The 20,138-nt window shown below is 39.7% G+C and overlaps 1 protein-coding gene across 2 annotated transcripts in view; it reads left to right on the top strand.

Annotated features, from left to right (window-relative positions):
- Positions 1–20,138, top strand: part of LOC120566216 (ankyrin repeat and protein kinase domain-containing protein 1-like) — a 58,709-nt gene that overhangs the window by 22,783 nt on the left and 15,788 nt on the right. Inside the window, exons 12-14 of one of the 2 annotated variants that reach the window (XM_039812537.1) lie at positions 2,914–2,986; positions 7,546–7,571; positions 13,862–14,415. In XM_039812537.1, coding sequence (XP_039668471.1) covers positions 2,914–2,986; positions 7,546–7,571; positions 13,862–14,391 — 629 coding nt within the window. In that variant the 3' untranslated portion in view covers positions 14,392–14,415. Of the gene's footprint in view, positions 1–2,913; positions 2,987–7,545; positions 7,572–13,861; positions 14,709–20,138 lie in introns of those variants that run through there. The other variant, XM_039812536.1, reaches the window with a different exon arrangement.

Genomic DNA, 20,138 nt, shown 5'->3' with positions numbered 1-20,138 from the left:
AGACCTATGAATTAGAATGCCTTTGTTGTCATTGCACATAACAACGAAGTTCAATTGCACTTGCCCTGAGATGACACATAGTATGACAGGATAACATAGTAAAACATGAATTAAGACATAAGTGTAGTGATTTCTAACAAACAAACAGAGTGTAAATTGTAATTTCCCCACTGGGAATCAATAAACAGTATAAATTATAAATAAATTAAAATTAATTAATAAAAAGAGACGTAAGCAATATGAACACAGTAATGAATTAAAGCTGCAAGCAGCATTGGACGGGCCCTCGCTCCTCTGTGGACTTCGGGGTTACTGGCAGACGCCGCTCTTTGCGACCATGCATTTGCGCGGCACTCAGACACCGCAAATCATCACCAATGAAAAGGGAACTCCCTGCTGAGTTCACTGATACCTCACACAAGACTCTAAGTCATACAGTTCTTTAGCTGTGAAAGGGGGCGTGGCTAAAGATAAGGGGCAGGCCAAACCATGACCAATGAAAACGGAACTCTCTGTTGAGTTCAATGATACCTCACACAATAGTGTACAAGAAACAGGTCATTAGTTATTAAAGGGGGCGTGGCTTACGCATAGGGGGTGGGCCAAACCATCACCAATGAAGAAGAAACGTTTTGCTGAGTTCAATGAGACCTCACACAAGACTCTACCTTAACCAGTTAAAATGTTATGAAAGGGGGCGTGGCCTGAGTACGTGGGCGTGGTTAAAGTATAGGGGGCGGCTCAGTATCACATGTAGACCACACATTATAAGTTTCATGTAAATCGGATGATGTTTGTCATATAAGGCCGATTTCCTGTTTCCAGCAGGGGGCGCTATGACCAAAAGTCAATTTTGGCCTGTAGGTGTCCTCAGGCCTGGACCCTTGTCTAACGTGAGAAATTTCGGGCAGATATGACAATGTACACTCAAGATACAACAACTTCTTTGTTCATCGCTAAACACTCAAAATGGCCGCCACGCCCACATCGTCTGACGAAAAGTTTTTCTTTTAATAACTTTTCATCGTTAAGGTGTTGGGATGGTACAGACCAAGTTTGAAGTCCATCAGATGAAATCTCTAGGAGGAGTTCGTCAAAGTATAGCACCTTGACTTTTAGGCCTACTTCCTGTTGCCACTAGGGGGCGCTATGACTTTAAGTAAATATCGGCCTTTATTTGTCCTCATGGTTGGACTCTTATGAATCCTGAAAAGTTTCGAGTCAGTTGGAAAATGTACACTCGAGTTACACCCACTTCCTGTTTCAATGGCGAAACACAGAAAATGGCCACCACGGCCACGCCCCCCATCTTTAACTTCTTAAGATGGCACAGACCGAGTTTGAAGTTGATCGGATGAAATCTCTAGGAGGAGTTCGTTAAAGTACGACATGTGGAAATGGCCAAAATCGCACTAATTTTGAACATTCAATTCAAAATCGCCAGCCCCCCTCCTGAGGAAACCCACTTCAGCCACTTGTATCCTGGATCTCGTTCTTTCGGTCATGACCCAGCCTTGATGACCATAGGTGACGGTAGGAACGAAAACTGACAGGTAGATCGAGAGCTTTGCCTTCTGGTTCAGCTCTCTTTTCGTCACAACGGTGTGATAAATTGAATGTAATACCCCCGCTGCACCAATTCTCCGACCAATCTCCCGCTCCATTGTCCTCTCACTCGTGAACAAGACCTCAAGGTATTTGAACTCCTTCACTTGGGGTAAGGACTCATTCCCTACCTGGAGTAGGCACTCCATCGGTTTCCTACTGAGAACCATGGCCTCAGATTTAGAGGTGCTGATCCTCATCCCAACCGCTTCACTCTCGGCTGCAAACTGATCCAGTGAGTGCTGAAGGCAACAGGCCGATGATGCCATCAGGACCACATCATCTGCATCGATGAGATCCCCTGCCCACTAAACTGCAATCCCACCCTGACGGAGAACACTGCCGAGAACCTGGACGCAGCTCTCGCTTTGGTCATACAGAGATTGGATGGCCCTGAGAAGGGACCCCCTCACCCTATACTCCCGCAGCACCTCCCACAGTATCTCCCGGGGGACCCGGTCATACGCCTTCTCCAAATCCACAAAGCACATGTAGACCGGATGGTCATACTCCCAGGCTCCCTCCAGGATCCTTGCGAGAGTTGTTGTTCCACAACCAGGACGGAATCCGCATTGTTCCTCTTCAACCTGAGGTTCGACTATCAGCCGAACCCTCCTTTCCAGCACCTTGGAGTAGACTTTACCAGGGAGGCTGAGGAGTGTGTCAGTTCTGTGTCAGAACCCTCTCTGTACACCAACTCTCTTGGTTTTGTTATTTACTCACATGGCTTTTCCTACCTCAGCTAATCACTCAGCTAATTCTGTCTTTTGCGCTTTCCTAGTCTTAGTCTTTTCTAGTACAGTACCATTCACACAGGCTACCGAACAAGGTGCCACCTGCTCATCAGATAAACATTCACACACATATTGCTCCAATGGCACAGCATCGGGAACAATTGGGGGTTCACAGTCTTGCCCAAGGACACTTTGACATGGAACCAGGGATTCGAACCACCAACCTTCCAATTAGTAGGCGACCGCTCTACCACCTGAGCCACAGCCACCCCAAGGTAGCAGCTTGTATCTCTGCCTGTCTGACTGACATCTCTCTATTATTATTATAATATTCTCATTAGATGTCCACACACCACTGTAACAACACCATAAACCACAATGGCTTGGCCCGTCATCCTCCACCCAACAGTGGCCAAATTGTCAAACTCAAGGCTTCAAAACGGCAGTCCACTAATTAGGTCCTGTTTGCATGTTTGTGGACTTGGCCAGTGTGTGTGTGATGTTTAAAATAACAGAATGAAAAATTTAATTTATCCTCCTTGGATTAATAAAATATGACTTTTTCATCTTCTAGTGGAGGGGATCCATCAGGCCCTGAGAGGATTGAATCTGCTTGCTGGTCCACAACAGACAGTGGATCCTCTAAGGTAACAAGAGCTCAAACTCTGCAGGTGCCTCTAATTTCTTGTCCTTCAGCTGAAGAACTTCTTATTTCTTTTCAGAGGAGAGAGTAGGCCTGAGTTAGGAAACACATACAGAAGTTTACAATGGAAAATCAAAAATCATTCTCATTTTAGTCCTGTTAGCAGCATGGCTCTAGGGATAGTTATGTTTTCCACCACTTTGTTCCAGTCTGAAATATCTCAACAACTACTAAATGTGTTGAGATAATATCTTGTTCTGACATTTATTCCCCAGAGGATTCATCCATAGTGATCCTCTGAGTGTTCCTCTAGCGTCACCAGCAGGTTTACACTTTTATCATTGGCCTTCCCAGCATTTTAATTGTCTTATCCTGCTATGTTTGTAATTAAGTGTTTGTCTTTTGATGTCGTTTTAGCCTAAATCACTGATTTGTAAGTGTATTTTATTTTTTATTTTATTACCCTATGGCTAATGCGCTATGTACAGCACTTTGGTGAGCGTGAGCTGTTTTTAAATTTGCTATAGAAATAAACTTTACTTAATTACTTACTTTATCTTTAAGTGAAAACATCTTATCATCTATTGGATGGATTTTAATGAAATGTGGTTCAGACATTAATGTTCCCCATGTGATGAATTGTAGTAATTCTAACTTTCTGTCTAGCTCCATCATCAGGTCAACTTAAAAGTATTTTCCCCATAAAACACATTTTCTTGAAATGATTAGGTATTATCCTTATAGATGAACCACAGTCACGTTAATAATTAGAGTAGATGTAGAAATGTAATGTTTGCCGGTACGTCGTGTTTATGAATGTTTACTGCTGTTGCTAGGCAGCCTGCTTTTCTTTACCTCTGTTCTCGACTTCTTATCTACTACTTACTTATTCACAGATGATTTTGTTTGTTCGACCCCATGAGGCTTCAGAGAGTACTGCAACAAACAATGAGATGTCTCCGTGCATATTTCAGATTGTGTTTTATCATGTGGGAGGACATTAATGAAACAAGAGCAGATCAGTGATGTCTGTGTCTGTTATTATTTCTACATGATCTTCCCATTCCTCTTAGATACCAGTGACCAGGGTTCTCATTTATAAAACTGCGTAGGATCCTTACTATAAGTGTACGTACGCCCAAAAGCCCAAAATGGCGTACACCAAAAAAAAGTCAGATTTATAAAACCGTGTGTACGCACACCTGTAAGCAATGTTCCCATTATAAATCACAGATTACCTACAAGTGTGCGTACGTGAATCAGCCTCTTATCCCGCCCTGTACACGCCCATTTTTAACCATAAAAAGTCAATGCAGAGCACCTCATGAATGCTGATCTGTGTATGAATGACACTGGCAGTTACACCGAATCATGATGACGGACGGAGAAAAAGCAAAAAACTTCTCACACGTTCAGGAATTGCTGCAAATTAATTATAATTTCGGCCTTTTGTACAGTGTAGGGAAACCTAATCTATAACTACATGTATTAATTATACGTCCAAAACAGCAGGCATTACGGCACTCAGGGACAGCTTCGACGTATACAATAAGATTTAACAGAACTATTTGTTATATCCAAACAAGCCTTAGTGATAAAGTTGAAGATTATATATAGTATGTATTAAAACAAACACTTAGCTGTCTGACATTTGGACCGGGATGGACCGAGATGGCACGGTTCCAGCGCGTTGCCCTCTCTACTGGACCCAATTCAGTACATTGATCCAAGAGCTCTGCTTTAGGGAATTTAAAACGGCATATTAGCCAGTCATCGTCGTGGTCCCTGAAGTCTCTTTTTCTCCTGATTCTTCCATTGCCGTAGTCCTCCTGCAGGGCCAGCAGTGCCATCATGCAGTATTTCACACAGGGGTCACACCAGTATGTTTACAACAATTTGTGATTGTTAACACCTTGCCAAAATCACAGCATCAACTAGTGGTATCCCCCCACCCGAGATACAATTTGAAGACGAAAGAAAGTGTAATAGGCAAACACACTTTACTTCATGCAGGTTTATTCACAAACAGTATTAAAGTTTGGACTGATAACGAGGACATTAACTGTAACAATTGCGCGAGAGCTTAACGGTTGTATTTCCAGACATTTGATGGTATATGCACAGTTTTAAAGACAGATATTTAGTTATTTACACTGTGTTCTGCAGTAATCTAATGGTAGGGTATTTGATACTATCCTGGATTCCATGCAGTCGGGCCGTCTCCTCCTCCTGCGCTCCGTAGCGGACAATGTGACGGTGAGATGGCACTGATTAAATATTAAGAACACATTTTTATTTAAGATTTGAGTTGGAGGTGTTTATGGAACAATTATCACTCTGTACAATACGGTGGCCGGGAAGTGCAATGCAACATTACAAAGAATGAAACACTTTTACAAAGCTTGAGACAAATTTACATTTTGGAAAACAAATTTACATTTTAGAAAACAAATTAACATTTTGGAAAACAAATTTACATTTTGGAAAACAAATTTACATTTTAGAAAACAAATTTACATTTTGGAAAACAAAATAACATTTTAGAAAACAAATTTACATTTTAGAAAACAAATTAACAAGATGCAAAACACTTTTACCAGTCCTGAAACAAATTTACAAATGACAGATTCTTCACGGAAAGGGAATGTACCACATACCGGAAGTGATGAGGTGTTGTATACATGTCGCCTTGACTACGGCAGTTATGGATCGAATGCGTCAATAGAGCCGCCATCTTGGAACAGGGGAGGCACTCCCTTATATACTGTCTATGGGGGGCGTCGTTTAATGCATCAGCGGCAATGTAGGCAAAGGTCTAACGGAAATAAAATCACTATAAATCGTCAAAATCTCATGCGATGTTGTAGTTTTAAAAAAAAAAAAAAGAAACAAATAATTAAGAAAGTGTTAATACAAAGAATATTTATTATAATCAGTTCACAGATATGAGTACAAACGGAAACTTCACCCTTCTGAACTAAGAGGTTCTGCTTCAAAGTGAAGTTTAAACAGACTGAAATGTCCAGGCTCACTCCCCCACTAATGATTCATTTATTTCTGCATGTAGTTATTCATTTAACGAGACTTAAAGTCATGTTTCGTCATCCACAGTCCGAGTCCCGCCAGACTCCCTTTAGGAAACCTGTGATTTAAACTTCAGCAGGTTGTGACAGTCCGCCACGCTCAGTCCTGGATCTGATTCTCCGGGCTTCCCTTCCCTCCAGCGGGCCCAGCAATACGGCCTGGGTCTCCAGCTGCGTGGTGTCGTTTTGGCTCCCAGGAATGGGCAGTGAGCTCCAGGTCCTGCAGCTGCAGACGGACTCAGCTGCCCCCCCGCTGTAGCTTCGATCCGGCCGCGGCTGTCGATACGTTCCCCGTTTTTCCAGTTTCTGTCAGGTCCGCCGTCATATAAAAACTCCAAACACCGACCACACGCAATAAAGTCACCATAAACTTCATTCACGCCATATACTCAACAACACAAATTGACTCGGCTCACCAGCAACACCCGCAACACCTCATCACTCCGGTATGTGGTACATTCCCCTTTCGTGAAGAATCTGTCATTTGTAAATTTGTTTCGGGACTTGTAAAAGTGTTTTGCATCTTGTTAAATTGTTTTCTAAAATGTAAATTTGTTTTCTAAAATGTTATTTTGTTTTCCAAAATGTAAATTTGTTTTCTAAAATGTAAATTTGTTTTCTAAAATGTAAATTTGTTTTCTAAAATGTAATTTTGTTTTCCGAAATGTAAATTTGTTTTCTAAAATGTTATTTTGTTTTCCAAAATGTAAATTTGTTTTCTAAAATGTAAATTTGTTTTCTAAAATGCAAATTTGTTTTCTAAAATGTAATTTTGTTTTCCTAAATGTAAATTTGTTTTCTAAAATGTTATTTTGTTTTCCAAAATGTAAATTTGTTTTCTAAAATGTAAATTTGTTTTCTAAAATGTAAATTTGTTTTCTAAAATGTTATTTTGTTTTCCAAAATGTAAATTTGTTTTCTAAAAATGTAAATTTGTTTTCCAAAATGTAAATTTGTCTTGAGCTTTGTAAAAGTGTTTCATTCTTTGTAATGTTGCATTGCACTTCCCAGCCACCGTAGTACAATCCCAAATAACACTGCTGGATTTAATCTTCATGATAACGTGGATGATATGGAGTGAAAAAATGTGCATGAGGCATCAATACTCAGAATAATACGAGTAATTGTTATATATATTATGTACTTTCTGCAGTCTGACTTCAGTTCACCACCTCACCATCTGCGTCACCAATTCCTATTATCTCTAAAATGTGCGTACGCATGGGTCAGAGTTTGCGTTGAGGACCGCACATTCTCCCGTCAAGTTTGTTTTTTATAAATCACAGCCTTTGCGTGGGAAGAGGCGTACGCACATTTTCAGCCCCGTTTTGTGCGTACAACACGTTTATAAATGAGACCCCTGTTAACTGAGATGAGTTTCTCTGTCTCTCTGACAAACTGAGGAACTCTGCATCATGTCTAACAGCAGTTAGGACTCATGTTGGATAGAAAATCATTCTGACTGTGTTTCTTCCTCCAGGGTGCAGAGGCGTGATCTGATGAAATGTAAGTGTGTTAGTTTCTCTTTAAATACACAGCTGATAGTTTGTTTTTGGTTTTTTTTGTAACTTTTTATTAAGAAAACCTTCTCAAGCACAGTACAAGTATCAGAATGTTGCATAATGAAATAAAGGGGGAAACAAAAAGCAAAGAAATTATACAAGCATAATAAATACATACAAATGAACATATAATCACAGTAATATACATATAAACAACTAAATAAATCAGAAAGAGAAAAGAAAAAAAAGGGTTTTATACAGAGCTTGTCTCAAATAATCCAAAAAGGGCTCCAAGATTTCAAGAAAAGTTTGGGTTTCATTCTAACTCCAAATTTAATCTTTTCAAGTTTGAGGGCAAAAAGTAGGTCAAAAATCCACTGACGGTAGGTTGGAGGAGATGGCAGCTTCCAGTTAATCAGTATAAGTCTTCTAGCCAACAGTCTGCAAAGTGCAATATTATCCCTCTCTAAAGCTGTAAGTTTAACATTTTCTGGAAGGACCCCAAATAAAGCTGTCAATGGGTTGGGATCTATTACTGTGGTAAGGATTTCTGAGATACAACTAAAAATTCCCCCCCAAAACCTTAATAACTTAGAACAGGACCAGAAAGAATGAAAAAGAGAGGCTGGCTCTGCAAGACAGCGTGGGCAGGTGGGGTCTAAGTCAGGAAATATCCTGGCAAGTTTCACCCTAGACCAATGAATACAATGCACTACCTTAAATTGAATAAGCCTATGCCTCGAGCTAACTGAAGAAGAATGTATCCTTTTTAAGATAGTGTGCCAGGTTTCATCTCCTAACAAAATACTTATGTCCTGCTCCCAGAGCCCTGCTAGATGGGGTTTGATTGTCATTTATTGTACTGTAAATCTTTGAAATGGCACCCCTTATACATTTATGCTGGTCTAAAATACACTCCATAACACCTCTAGGAGGGGGAGAGGGGAACTCAGGAAAATGTTTACGGGCAAAGCTCCGAACTTGAAAATACCGAAATAAATGTGAATTGGACAAAGAAAATTTATTTTTAAGTTGGTCAAATGAAGCAAAGTTACTATCAATAAATAACTGATCAATTGTAACTAGACCCTGTGATTTCCAAATATTGAAAGCCCCATCAAAAAGAGAGGGTAGAAAGGAAGCGTTACTGGCAATGGGTGCAGCTGAAGAAAGACCCTTAAGCTCTAGAGCTCGACGGATCTGAGTCCAAATCTCAGAGTGCTTAACAAATGGATTATTAATTGAGATACTTTGAGTAGGGGGAATAGCTCCGGATTTATGCGCCCTCACATGGCTGACGCTAAACCGGAAGTCCACAGCTGATAGTTTTTATTCATTACAACATTACTGACTACATGCATCATTATTAGGGCTGCAACTAACGATTATTTTAATAATCGATTAATCTGTCGATTATGTTTTTGATTAATCGATGAATCGGATTAAAAAACAAAAAAGCATTAATTTACATCAACTCAATACATACTTACATACATACTTGTTGTTTTAGTTACTAGTTGTGTAAAGGTAAGTAGCCTAACCCAAAGAACAGATACAGACAAGACACACACATACACACACACACACACACACAAGTTCACTTGAAGCTTATTCATTCAATTACTACCATCATTGTAGTAAGTGCAAGTTAAGTTCATTTATACACCACATTTAAACACAGTTTAAGATGACCAAGTGCTATAAAAGAACTTGAAAATTAAATTAAAAAGTACAACTCACACAAATATATTTGTCAACAATAACTGATATGGGACAAAGCACAGAATATATACATGATAACAGATTACAGAAGATTAAGAGATTAAGATTAACAGAAATTAATGGGCCAAAAGAGGCGAGTGAAAAAGTCTTGCAAACTATACCACCCCTGCTTTACTACTGTTATTAACGAGTTAACGCTAACTTAGCTACCTGGATAACGAGTAAACAGCAGCACCAGAAGAACTACTGGAGGGACGTTACGTTCCTCACTTCAAAACGGAACAAAAGTAGGATAGTGTAGTGACTTTACCCTGCTGTTGAACTCCCTTCCTCCTCATCAAGGACTCCAACATGTTTACGGTGCTGAATATCACTGTGGTGCTCCCGTGCCATGCCATGTCGCTTTTGCTTATCTAGCAATTAACACACTTTTTTGACTTATTTAGTGTGAAATGCTCCCACACCTTGGATCAGAGGCGGAGTGGCAATCGGGAGAGTCAGGACTTTTCTCGGTAGGCCGGTAGTGTTTTGAGGCCGCGAGAGCCGGTCTGATAATAGTTATACTGTACATTGCAAGTTCTTAGCAACACCATCCGGCGGCCTGGTGTGCTGCGGCCGCGCCACTGCCCAGCCGCTGTTATGGGTCTCTCCGATTAGGGGAGAGCCGGGGCGAATGAAACAGTTTTTAATCAAACGTCATTTACAAAGACATCGTAAAACACTGAAAGCTAATATTTTATCACAAGCAATCTACATCTGTCCTCTATCAAATACAGTTGCATTTTCAGCTCTGAACGAAACCGTTCTGGAGTTATTTAAGCAGTAGTCTGACGTGTTTTGTTTCATTCGTCCCTCCTGGCCTGGACGAATGAAACAGGCATGGGGGAGAAAAGAAACGTACAGTTTAAGATATGTAGGCCTACACTTCCCACAACTTCAATATTGGCAACATATCATGAATGGTACTTCTGATAGGTGTTATTTCAGATAGATTGCTGCAGGGCTATATGTCTTGGTGAATGTCTGTTAACAACTCATTGCCGTCATCGTGAAGCGCGTATCTCGCGGTTATGTAAATACCATGCACTATGCCATTTATATAGCTAGAATAATACATGTTTCCAATTATATAATGTTTCTATAGTACATATGTTATTTTACGCTGTTCTTATGTGGGTAAGACCACCGCACATCCAAATAAGAGCCCTACATGACCCACAGGCAGTCAGTCTCCATAGGATAATAATAATACATTTAATTTATAATGCACTTTTCATCAGAGATCTCAAAGTGCTACAGGTTAGAGATAAAAACGATAGAAAAAAAAAATAAGTAGTTTAAAATACAAGAATAAAAATAAAAATAAAACATCTAAAAGGGAACAAAAACATGGCAAAACTCGACCCCCTACCTGATAGCCCCAAATATATTTACATCTTTCTAAAACAATTGACATTTCAACCTATTTTGCTCCTAAACTAAAAGACTCTGACATTCCACACTGTAGGACATTTTAAAACACTAATTCATATGTTGTATGACCATGACAATGGTACATGGAACAATAAATACAACCGCTCATTAAAAAAAAATTACCGCATCAAACATTTTACTTACTCAAATTGGTTTTGCAGAGGCCTGTACTACGAAGCAAGATCAACATGTCCTGGATTTCTTTCAGTTATCCGGCTTCACCTAACCTAACAACTGCGGTCCCACATAACCTGTACTACGACGCTGGTTATCAACTAGTTCAGTCAACTCAGGGTTTCCCAATCCAGCGGCGCGCGCGTTCACATAAAAGAGGCGGTGTTCGCGCACCACGACCAATCGCAAACATCTACCAGAGCAGCATATTTTAAACAAGAAGAGCAAACTATAATTCAACATAAATATGAAGAACACAGACACGGTTTTACAGGCATAACGCGATACAGTCGCTGCTTCCTAAAACAGGAAGGAAAGCTGGCAAAAAAAATAAAATAAATAGCCGCTGTAGATGTTTAAATCACAACGCTTATTAATATCACTTCCTCATCAGTCAGGACCAAGATCTGACCATAATTACACTTGTGCTTTCCATAAACTGTCGTTGCTTTAGCCTATAATTTCAGTTGCAACCCTGGCAGTGGGAAGCGATCGTGAGAGCAAATAAAAAATATAAAAACATAATTCAAACCGATGTGCGCATTGGCGACACACGGCTCAAGAAGCCGATATGTAATTCCCTCCCATTTATAATATATATATTTCATACAAACACCAATCAGGGAATGTTAACAGGGTTGTCGATCTCTAAATGTTTTAACTTTTATGAGCGCACCCTCTCTCTCTCTCTCTCTCTCTCTCTCTCTCTCTCTCTCTCTCTCTCTCTGCACCGAGCTACGCCTGATCTTCTTTAAGAATGGTGACGCCGTTATCAATCGAGTATTGATTGGTCAGTAGGCGGTGCTTTTACACCGCTTGATCTCTGATCTCCAACTTAACCTGCTCCCGACCAGGTTAGGTGTTCAGCATGAGTTACCACGGCGATTGAACCCGATAACAACTGATCCACCTTCGTAGTACAGAAAATCCTGGGTTGAGCCTTAAGTTAGCTCGTTAACGCCAAATCCTGCTTCGTAGTACAGGCCTCTTGTCTAACTTTGTACAAGCATGACATCATGACGCCAACTTTCCTATGTCTGGTAGATCTTGCGTGCTGTACGTGCTGATGAAATTTGACATTTGCAATGTGTATTGTTTTCAAGATAACGGCAATGTTTCATTTGTCCTCTGTTTCAATCGTTCCGGTTGTACCCTACGTTACGGGTCTCTCCGATGGTATTTCACCTACCTTCGCTTTGCTCGTTTTTTTCTCCCTCGCTCCATGCTCAACTAAATTTTTTTATACTCAAACATCTCCGCAACTTAGTGTTTGGCGTAATAGTTACGCGACACAACAAATTGATAATATTAAATTAATTAATATAAATAATTGGGATTGGTGCAAGCTTCGGTGCAATAGGGAACGTGGATGTGAAGCGTAGCGATGAAACGAAGAACAAGAAAAAAAAAAGTTTCGGTTGCCTCATTTCGGTGCTTGACTTTACACTACACCTGACAGCATGTAACGTTAGCCTACCTTTAGCTAGCAGCTGGATTAAACACCGGTAAAATGCTGACAGCTTACGTTAAACAAAAATTGTAAAGTGTGACTGTATTTCACTGTGGAGGACTTCAACAGCGGGATGTAACAGTCTGCTCTGCAGCTCAGCAGCAGTTGCCGTTGTCGCAAATTCATAGATATACAGTATTTTTATATGGTCGGAATTAAACAACACAGAGCGGTGCGTTCACTGCCGGCCGTTGTTCGAAATTAAACAACACACACGGTGCGTTCCTTGCAGCTGCCGTTGTCGGAATTAAACAACACAGACGGTAGCGTTCACTTGCAGCTGCCGTTGTCGGATTAAACAACACACACGGTGCTTCTCCGCAAGCTGCCATTGTCGGAATTTAAACAACACACACGGTGCATTCACTTAAAACAGGTTGGCTCGTGGTGCTTTCACAGTAATTGTAAAATACCCTTTTCCCATCCGGGGTTCAATAGCAATTAACTGGTGAAATAAGTTATTGTTATATGTTATAGTTATTGTATTATTATTAAATCTTTTGGCTTTGGCCTTAGCAATAAACAAGTCACTGACTGTTGTTTACTACCCTTATTTTTTTTCTTCTTCTTTTTTTTTTTACTTTATTGAAAAGTAACGGTTCAGGCACCGTTTAGGCACCGGCACCATTTTAAAAGTATCGATTTAGCACCGGAATCGAAAAAAAAACCAAACGATACCCAACCCTATAAATGATCAATAAATTGTTTATAAACCGTCAATAAACATTATTTGGATGGTTATTATAAAGCTGTATCTGAAGATTATAACTTGTTAATGGTCATTGTAACAGATAAAACCAAATTAAGTGCAGTCCTTGTCAAATGCCAAACACCTATGAGGTAATATATGCCTAAATAAATACATGAATAAAGAATGCTACTGCTGCATACATACTAATGCTAAAAACATATAGGAGACACACCCATACAGGCATCCACATTTAAAAATTGCATATATTGACATGTGCTATTGACATAGATCAGTGGTGGGAACTATACTTTAGCAGCATTGTTCAATGCACTTACGGCTGTTGGATAAAAGCTGTTTTGTAGTCTGTTTGTTCTCGTTTTCATGGACCTGTATCTCCTGCTGACGCCAGTAGTTCTAACAGCGTGTGATGAGTACTGTACAATGGTTTTGGCCTTTTTGAGGCAGCGAGAGCTGTGAAGTTCTTCCAGGGAGGGGAGAGGGCAGCCAATGATTTTCTGCGCTGCCTTTGTGACCCCCTGGAGCTTTTTCCTGAGTTTGTTAAGCTATGATCTATAAACATTGTTATTTAATGCTTTATAAACCAGTTATTAATTATGAAATTATTAAATATCATTTAGTTAACAGTATAATAATTATTAACTCAAGTTTAACTAATGATGTTATTATAAACTGCTGCTGTGTTGTGTCTCGTTCTCTCCGTCAGATTCCGTTAAACTCAGACTGGACACAAACACAGCACACAGAGAACTCAAACTGTCTGATAACAACAGGATGGTGACACATGTAGAGGAGCAGCAGCCATATCCTAATCATCCAGAGAGGTTTGACTACTACAATCAGCTGCTGTGTAGAGATGGTCTGACTGGTCGCTGTTACTGGGAGGTGGAGACAGTAGGAGGAGTGATTTATATTGCAGTGAGTTACAAAGGAATCAGCAGAGGAGACAGGTACTGTGTGTTTGGACATAACGATCAGTCCTGGTGTTTGAACAGCTTTGGTGGTTGTTACTCTGTCTGTCACAATAGCAGTGAAACAGAGCTCCATCTCTTCTCCACCAATGAGCCTGACAGAGTAGGAGTGTATGTGGACTGGCCTGCTGGCTTTGTGTCCTTCTTTAGAGTCTCCGCTGACTCACTGACCCCCCTCTACACCTTCTACACCACATTCACTCAACCTCTTTACCCTGGGTTTGGGCTCATGTATGGTTCCTCGGTGTCTCTGTGTTCTCTGTAGGAGGAAACAACTTCCTGTCCTGTGGTTTAAATGTTGGTGGAGGACGAGGCTTCACTTTGGTTCACATTTTTCTCACTGATTGTGTCTTTAATGTCAGAAATGTTCTTCTTTAGTAGTGTTGAAAACTAGTTAACTGTATAAACTGTGTTGACTTTGATTTTCACTTTAATCATGTTTTATTGGAGCAGCTTCAGCTGTTAGTGATTTATTTCCATAAAGGTTTAAATATAAAAAGGACTTGATGATTTCAACATGTTTTAACAAATGTAAATCTATTTCAGTTTGAAAATCAAAGAATAAAGATGTTTCCTTCACAATTAAGGTATCTTCTTCATTAGAACATGTTTTATTCTTCTTCTGTATATAATCCAATGAATCTTATTTCCATAGAATATGTGTTTTGTATAAAAACGTCTGTAGTCTCACATGTATCCTTCTGCTAACTTCACTGTGATAACAAATTAATTATCTGGTTAAAGAATGATTGCAAAGACGGCCATTCTGGGTTTAAAATACATTTTACATTTACAGTGCCTTGCGAAAGTATTCGGCCCCCTTGAACTTTTCGACCTTTGGTCACATTTCAGGCCTCAAACATAAAGATATAAAACTGTAATTTTTTGTGAAGAATCAACAACAAGTGGGACACAATCATGAAGTGGAACGAAATTTATTGGATATTTCAAACCTTTTAAACAAATAAAAAACTGAAATATTGGGCGTGCAAAATTATTCAGCCCCCTTAAGTTAATACTTTGTAGCGCCACCTTTTGCTGCGATTACAGCTGTAAGTCGCTTGGGGTATGTCTCTATCAGTTTTGCACATCGAGAGACTGACATTTTTGCCCATTCCTCCTTGCAAAACAGCTCGAGCTCAGTGAGGTTGGATGGAGAGTGTTTGTGAACAGCAGTTTTCAGTTCTTTCCACAGATTCTAGATTGGATTCAGGTCTGGACTTTGACTTGGCCATTCTAACACCTGGATATGTTTATTTGTGAACCATTCCATTGTAGATTTTGCTTTATGTTTTGGATCATTGTCTTGTTGGAAGACAAATCTCCGTCCCAGTCTCAGGTCTTTTGCAGACTCCATCAGGTTTTCTTCCAGAATGGTCCTGTATTTGGCTCCATCCATCTTCCCATCAATTTTAACCATCTTCCCTGTCCCTGCTGAAGAAAAAGCAGGCCCAAAACGGGGGGCATGTGCTGCCACCACCATGTTTGACAGTGGGGCTGCTTTTTGGTGTTACAGGGTGATGAGCTTGTGAGTTGTTTTTACGCCAAACATAACGCTTTTGCATTGTTGCCAAAAGTTCGATTTTGGTTTCATCTGACCACAGCACCTTCTTCCACATGTTTGGTGTGTCTCCCAGGTGGCTTTTGGCAAACTTTAAACCACTTTTTATGGATATCTTTAAGAAATGGCTTTCTTCTTGCCACTCTTCCATAAAGGCCAGATTTGTGCAGTATACGACTGATTGTTGTCCTATGGACAGAGTCTCCCACCTCAGCTGTAGATCTCTGCAGTTCATCCAGAGTGATCATGGGCCTCTTGGCTGCATCTCTGATCAGTCTTCTCATTGTATGAGCTGAAAGTTTAGAGGGACGGCCGGGTCTTCGTAGATTTGTAGTGGTCTGATACTCCTTCCATTTCAATATTATCGCTTGCACAGTGCTCCTTGGGATGTTTAAAACTTGGGAAATCTTTTTGTATCCAAATCCGGCTTTAAACTTCTCCACAACAGTATCTCGGACCTGCCTGGTGTGTTCCTTGTTCTTCATGATGCACTCTGCGCTTTACACGGACCTCTGAGACTATCACAGAGCAGGTGCATTTATACGGAGACTTGATTACACACAGGTGGATTCTATTTATCATCATTAGTCATTTAGGTCAACATTGGATCATTCAGAGATCCTCACTGAACTTCTGGAGAGAGTTTGCTGCACTGAAAGTAAAAAGGGCTGAATAATTTTGCACGCCCACTTTTTCAGTTTTTTATTTGTTAAAAAAGTTTGAAATAGCCAATGAATTTCGTTCCACTTCATAATTGCGACCCACTTGTTGTTGATTCTTCACAAAAAATTACAGTTTTATATCTTTATGTTTGAGGCCTGAAATGTGGCAAAAGGTCGAAACGTTCAAGGGGGCCGAATACTTTCGCAAGGCACTGTAGTTTCCAACAGACATTAACTCTCTCATGATTTCAACAGAGGAGGAAGAAGTACTCTGATCTTTCACTGAAACTAGTAATACCACAGTGTAGAAATACTCTGTTACGTTAAGATGAGTAAGTAGATCTGTCCTTGACTAAAGAAACTCCTTGCTGATTTTGACGACTAATGGATGAGTTGATTTAATGGACAGATGTGTAAAAACTGAGTTTCTCCTCAAAGAATCATGTAAAAGCTCCTCAGAGAGAGTTGTGTGGAGCTGAAAGTCTTAATTAACTTTCTATCAACTCATTTGGTGATGGCTTGAAAGTAACAGACGTTCATTATAAAATAGTTACTCACTAAAGCTTTAGGGTGACTTAACGTCATATGTATGTTTGCCTTTAAGCATTCCTGGTATCGTCACGTTAGCTAAGTTGACCAACCCATTTACCCAAATATAAATGTGTGAATGATATACTTTCTTACTCGTAGGAGGGCTTAGCGAGGTGTAGGAGGGCGTAGCAGGGCGTAGCTCATTTTCAGATTTTTACATCATAAAAATTGTCCATTTATTTATGTGTAAATTCTGCCCTATCTTCCTTTTGAAGAAAATGCTCTGTGACCCTGTTGTACCAACTAGGCATCTTTTCCAGTGACCTGACCAGTGTCCTCTCAATGGCCAGCAGAGCTAGGCTGCTTACACAGGCTTGGCCCATTGTGTTAGGGTGTAGGACTTGTGCTGCTTTAAACAGGAGAAGCTCCTTTCTCCACCTGCAGATGGAGCTCCAATTGTTGCCACTAAAGAGAACAGTTTGTAAAGCTGAGCCATTGCATTGTCCAACTCCACGTCTTTAAGGAACACCAAGTAATCACACAGCTTTCCCCTGTTACCCTGCAAGTCCTGATCTGAATACAGGACTTGAAGTTCAGACCTCAGTCTCCCTGAATCAAAGTGATGGCCATAACTTTCTAGGACACTTTGGAAGGCCTCCTCTGGAAACTCTTGTCTCATGTCATTAAATTTACCCTGATTGTCTAATTCTAATATTTGAAAAACATTGAGGAATCTGCTCCAAGATGTTATCAAGGATGGCCATGCAGGTTTCTGTAGCGCTCTCGGGGATCCTGCAATAGGTCAGAAGGCGCTTTCTCATGGGCTCATCTGGTGGGTCTGATGTGAGATCTGCTGCTTTGGCATAGACAGCTTGGAAAGCCCCCTCTGGTCTCTTTATACTATTCATCCTGCACATACTTATTCTTACTATTCTTATAATGTTACCACACTGCACATAGATGTACATACTGTACATATCTGTCTATACGGTTCGTTCAATATATCTATATATAATATATACACTGCAATATATTTCTTGTCTAAGAATATCACATTGCACTTTTCTGTTTTTTTTTTTTTTGCACTTCTGGTTGGACGCAAACTGCATTTTGCTGTCTTTGTACATGTACTCTGCACATTGACAATAAAGTTGAATCTAAGTGACAGCTCCTGTCGGCCAAGCAAGGATGTCACATCAATAAGGCGGTTTAGGAAGGCCCTGATAAGGGTCCTGGGATCAGAAGGAGAGGGAGAGGAGATACGAATCACCAGGAAGGCACTAATTACATTTAGAAAAGACACCAGGTTGAGGAGTAGAATTTAAGATCATTGTAAGATGACATGATTTAACATCAGTGTATGTTTTGGTTATTCAATTTTCCTTTCATAAACAAGCATTAAAAAACTTCGTTTTAAAATACGAAACTTGAAAATTGAAATACAAGGTGTTTTTTCCTTTTCATGGTCAAAAGGGGATGAGAGATATTTAAAATATGCTTTGATTCTCATTTTCTATTTCATATAACACCAAATAAAATCACTAGAAAACAGAAATGAAAAAGGGCCTGTTTTTTCATATTCTGAGACCAGATGTTGTCATTTCCAAGGCAACAGCGCCAGTGTACCAGTGTTGCTTTCAGCCCAGGCTGACATGACTTTGGATTCCTTCTCTGATGTGATTTTAGACATGTTGCAAAAAAAGCTTGTCATGTGCAGAAATCTCGGTGCGCATATCACAGGGAAGGGAAATAGCCTTTTATTTCAATTTCGAGATGTGTATTTAAAAGCGAAAATCAAACAACTATTCGGTTTTTGTTTTTTAATATGAAATGAAAATCGAATGACCAAAACATACACTGACCCATAAGATACACTGAGCTGTTACACCCTCCTGTACATCAGCTGGCAGTGTGCACCTACCTGTTGTTTACAATCCGCCATTAAAGAAGAGAAGAAGAAGCCTCCCTTTCCTCCCTTAGACAGTTGTTTGTGTGTCCTCGTCACTACACCGTCTTGTATCGCTGAGGTAGGTTCCTAAAATGCTGCTGCGTTATTCTGTTCTTTTCTTTGCAAATTGTGTTGTGATCCTTCAATATGTATTGTCTCAAAGTTAATACAAAGTTAATACTGGCTGTTTTGTGCCGTTTTGCGGTTAAAAGTAAGTTTTAGCGATGCTTGGTTCAACTCTTTTTCTTTTCACGTCAGCTGTTACTGTGGAATGTAAATAAGGGGGAGACCCCACCCAATCTGCCGGCCTGGTCTGCTGATAGCCTGTTACTGTGTAATGTAAAAACGGACGGTCTACACTAGGGATGGGCATTCGATTACATTTTCTTCATTGATCGTTGGGAGAATTAACGATCATTTATCGATTAATCAGTAATATTTTTATATTAAAATTCATTATGTAACTTTTTAAAAATTAAAAACGCAATGAAAATACAAAAATACAGCGTGCGAACTGAAGCTTTCTGAACCAGTGAAGCTTTCAATCCAATTGTATCGAAAAACAGGTTGAGTACTCGAAGCTTCAGAACCCTAGGAGGACATCTGGTGGTGAAGTTAAGGATAGTATTGTGTCACAAAGACAGATATTAGCCATGAATGTTTTTGAGTCGAAGATGAATAAATTTTGAGTATGAATTCATGGATAAATAAATAATGACTTTTTGGGACCTTGGATAAATAAAAATGTAATTGCCTTCTCCACAGGGTTCCTTGATTTTCCATTTCAAAATTCCATACTTTTTTCCATACTTATATTTCCAGACTATGTGGATGTCACTGTGCAAATAATAACTTAATTATTTGAAAATCCAACTGTTAACACATGGCATATCATAGTACTAAGTACAGCCCAACATTTCTGCAGCTCCCCTGTGGGTAGGTAGACTACTATAGCTCATATAAATCAATTTAAACCAAACCCAGACTTGTTCAATGCACAGAATTGTATTCAAACAGCAATGAACCGTGCAATTTAACTGTTACCATTAGGGGTTGAAATTAGTCAAACATGACATAACATAAAACTCTTCACTATGAACCCTATTCAAGAAATTAAAAATAAAGTCAAAGGATTACATATGTATATTAAAATAATGCATTTTTAAACTTAACACAGAACTTATATTAACATGTAAAGTATTTAATCACAAACGTCTCTGTTTTTCTCTACTTCTGCCATAAGCATATGCTATCACTTACATACCTGCAAACTTGTCGCTTGTTTTTATTTTGGGGGGGGGGGGGATCTG

This window comes from Perca fluviatilis, chromosome 1 (assembly GCF_010015445.1).
Source record: "Perca fluviatilis chromosome 1, GENO_Pfluv_1.0, whole genome shotgun sequence".
Lineage (NCBI taxonomy): Eukaryota > Metazoa > Chordata > Actinopteri > Perciformes > Percidae > Perca > Perca fluviatilis.
This window is presented reverse-complemented; position numbering and strand designations above follow the sequence as displayed.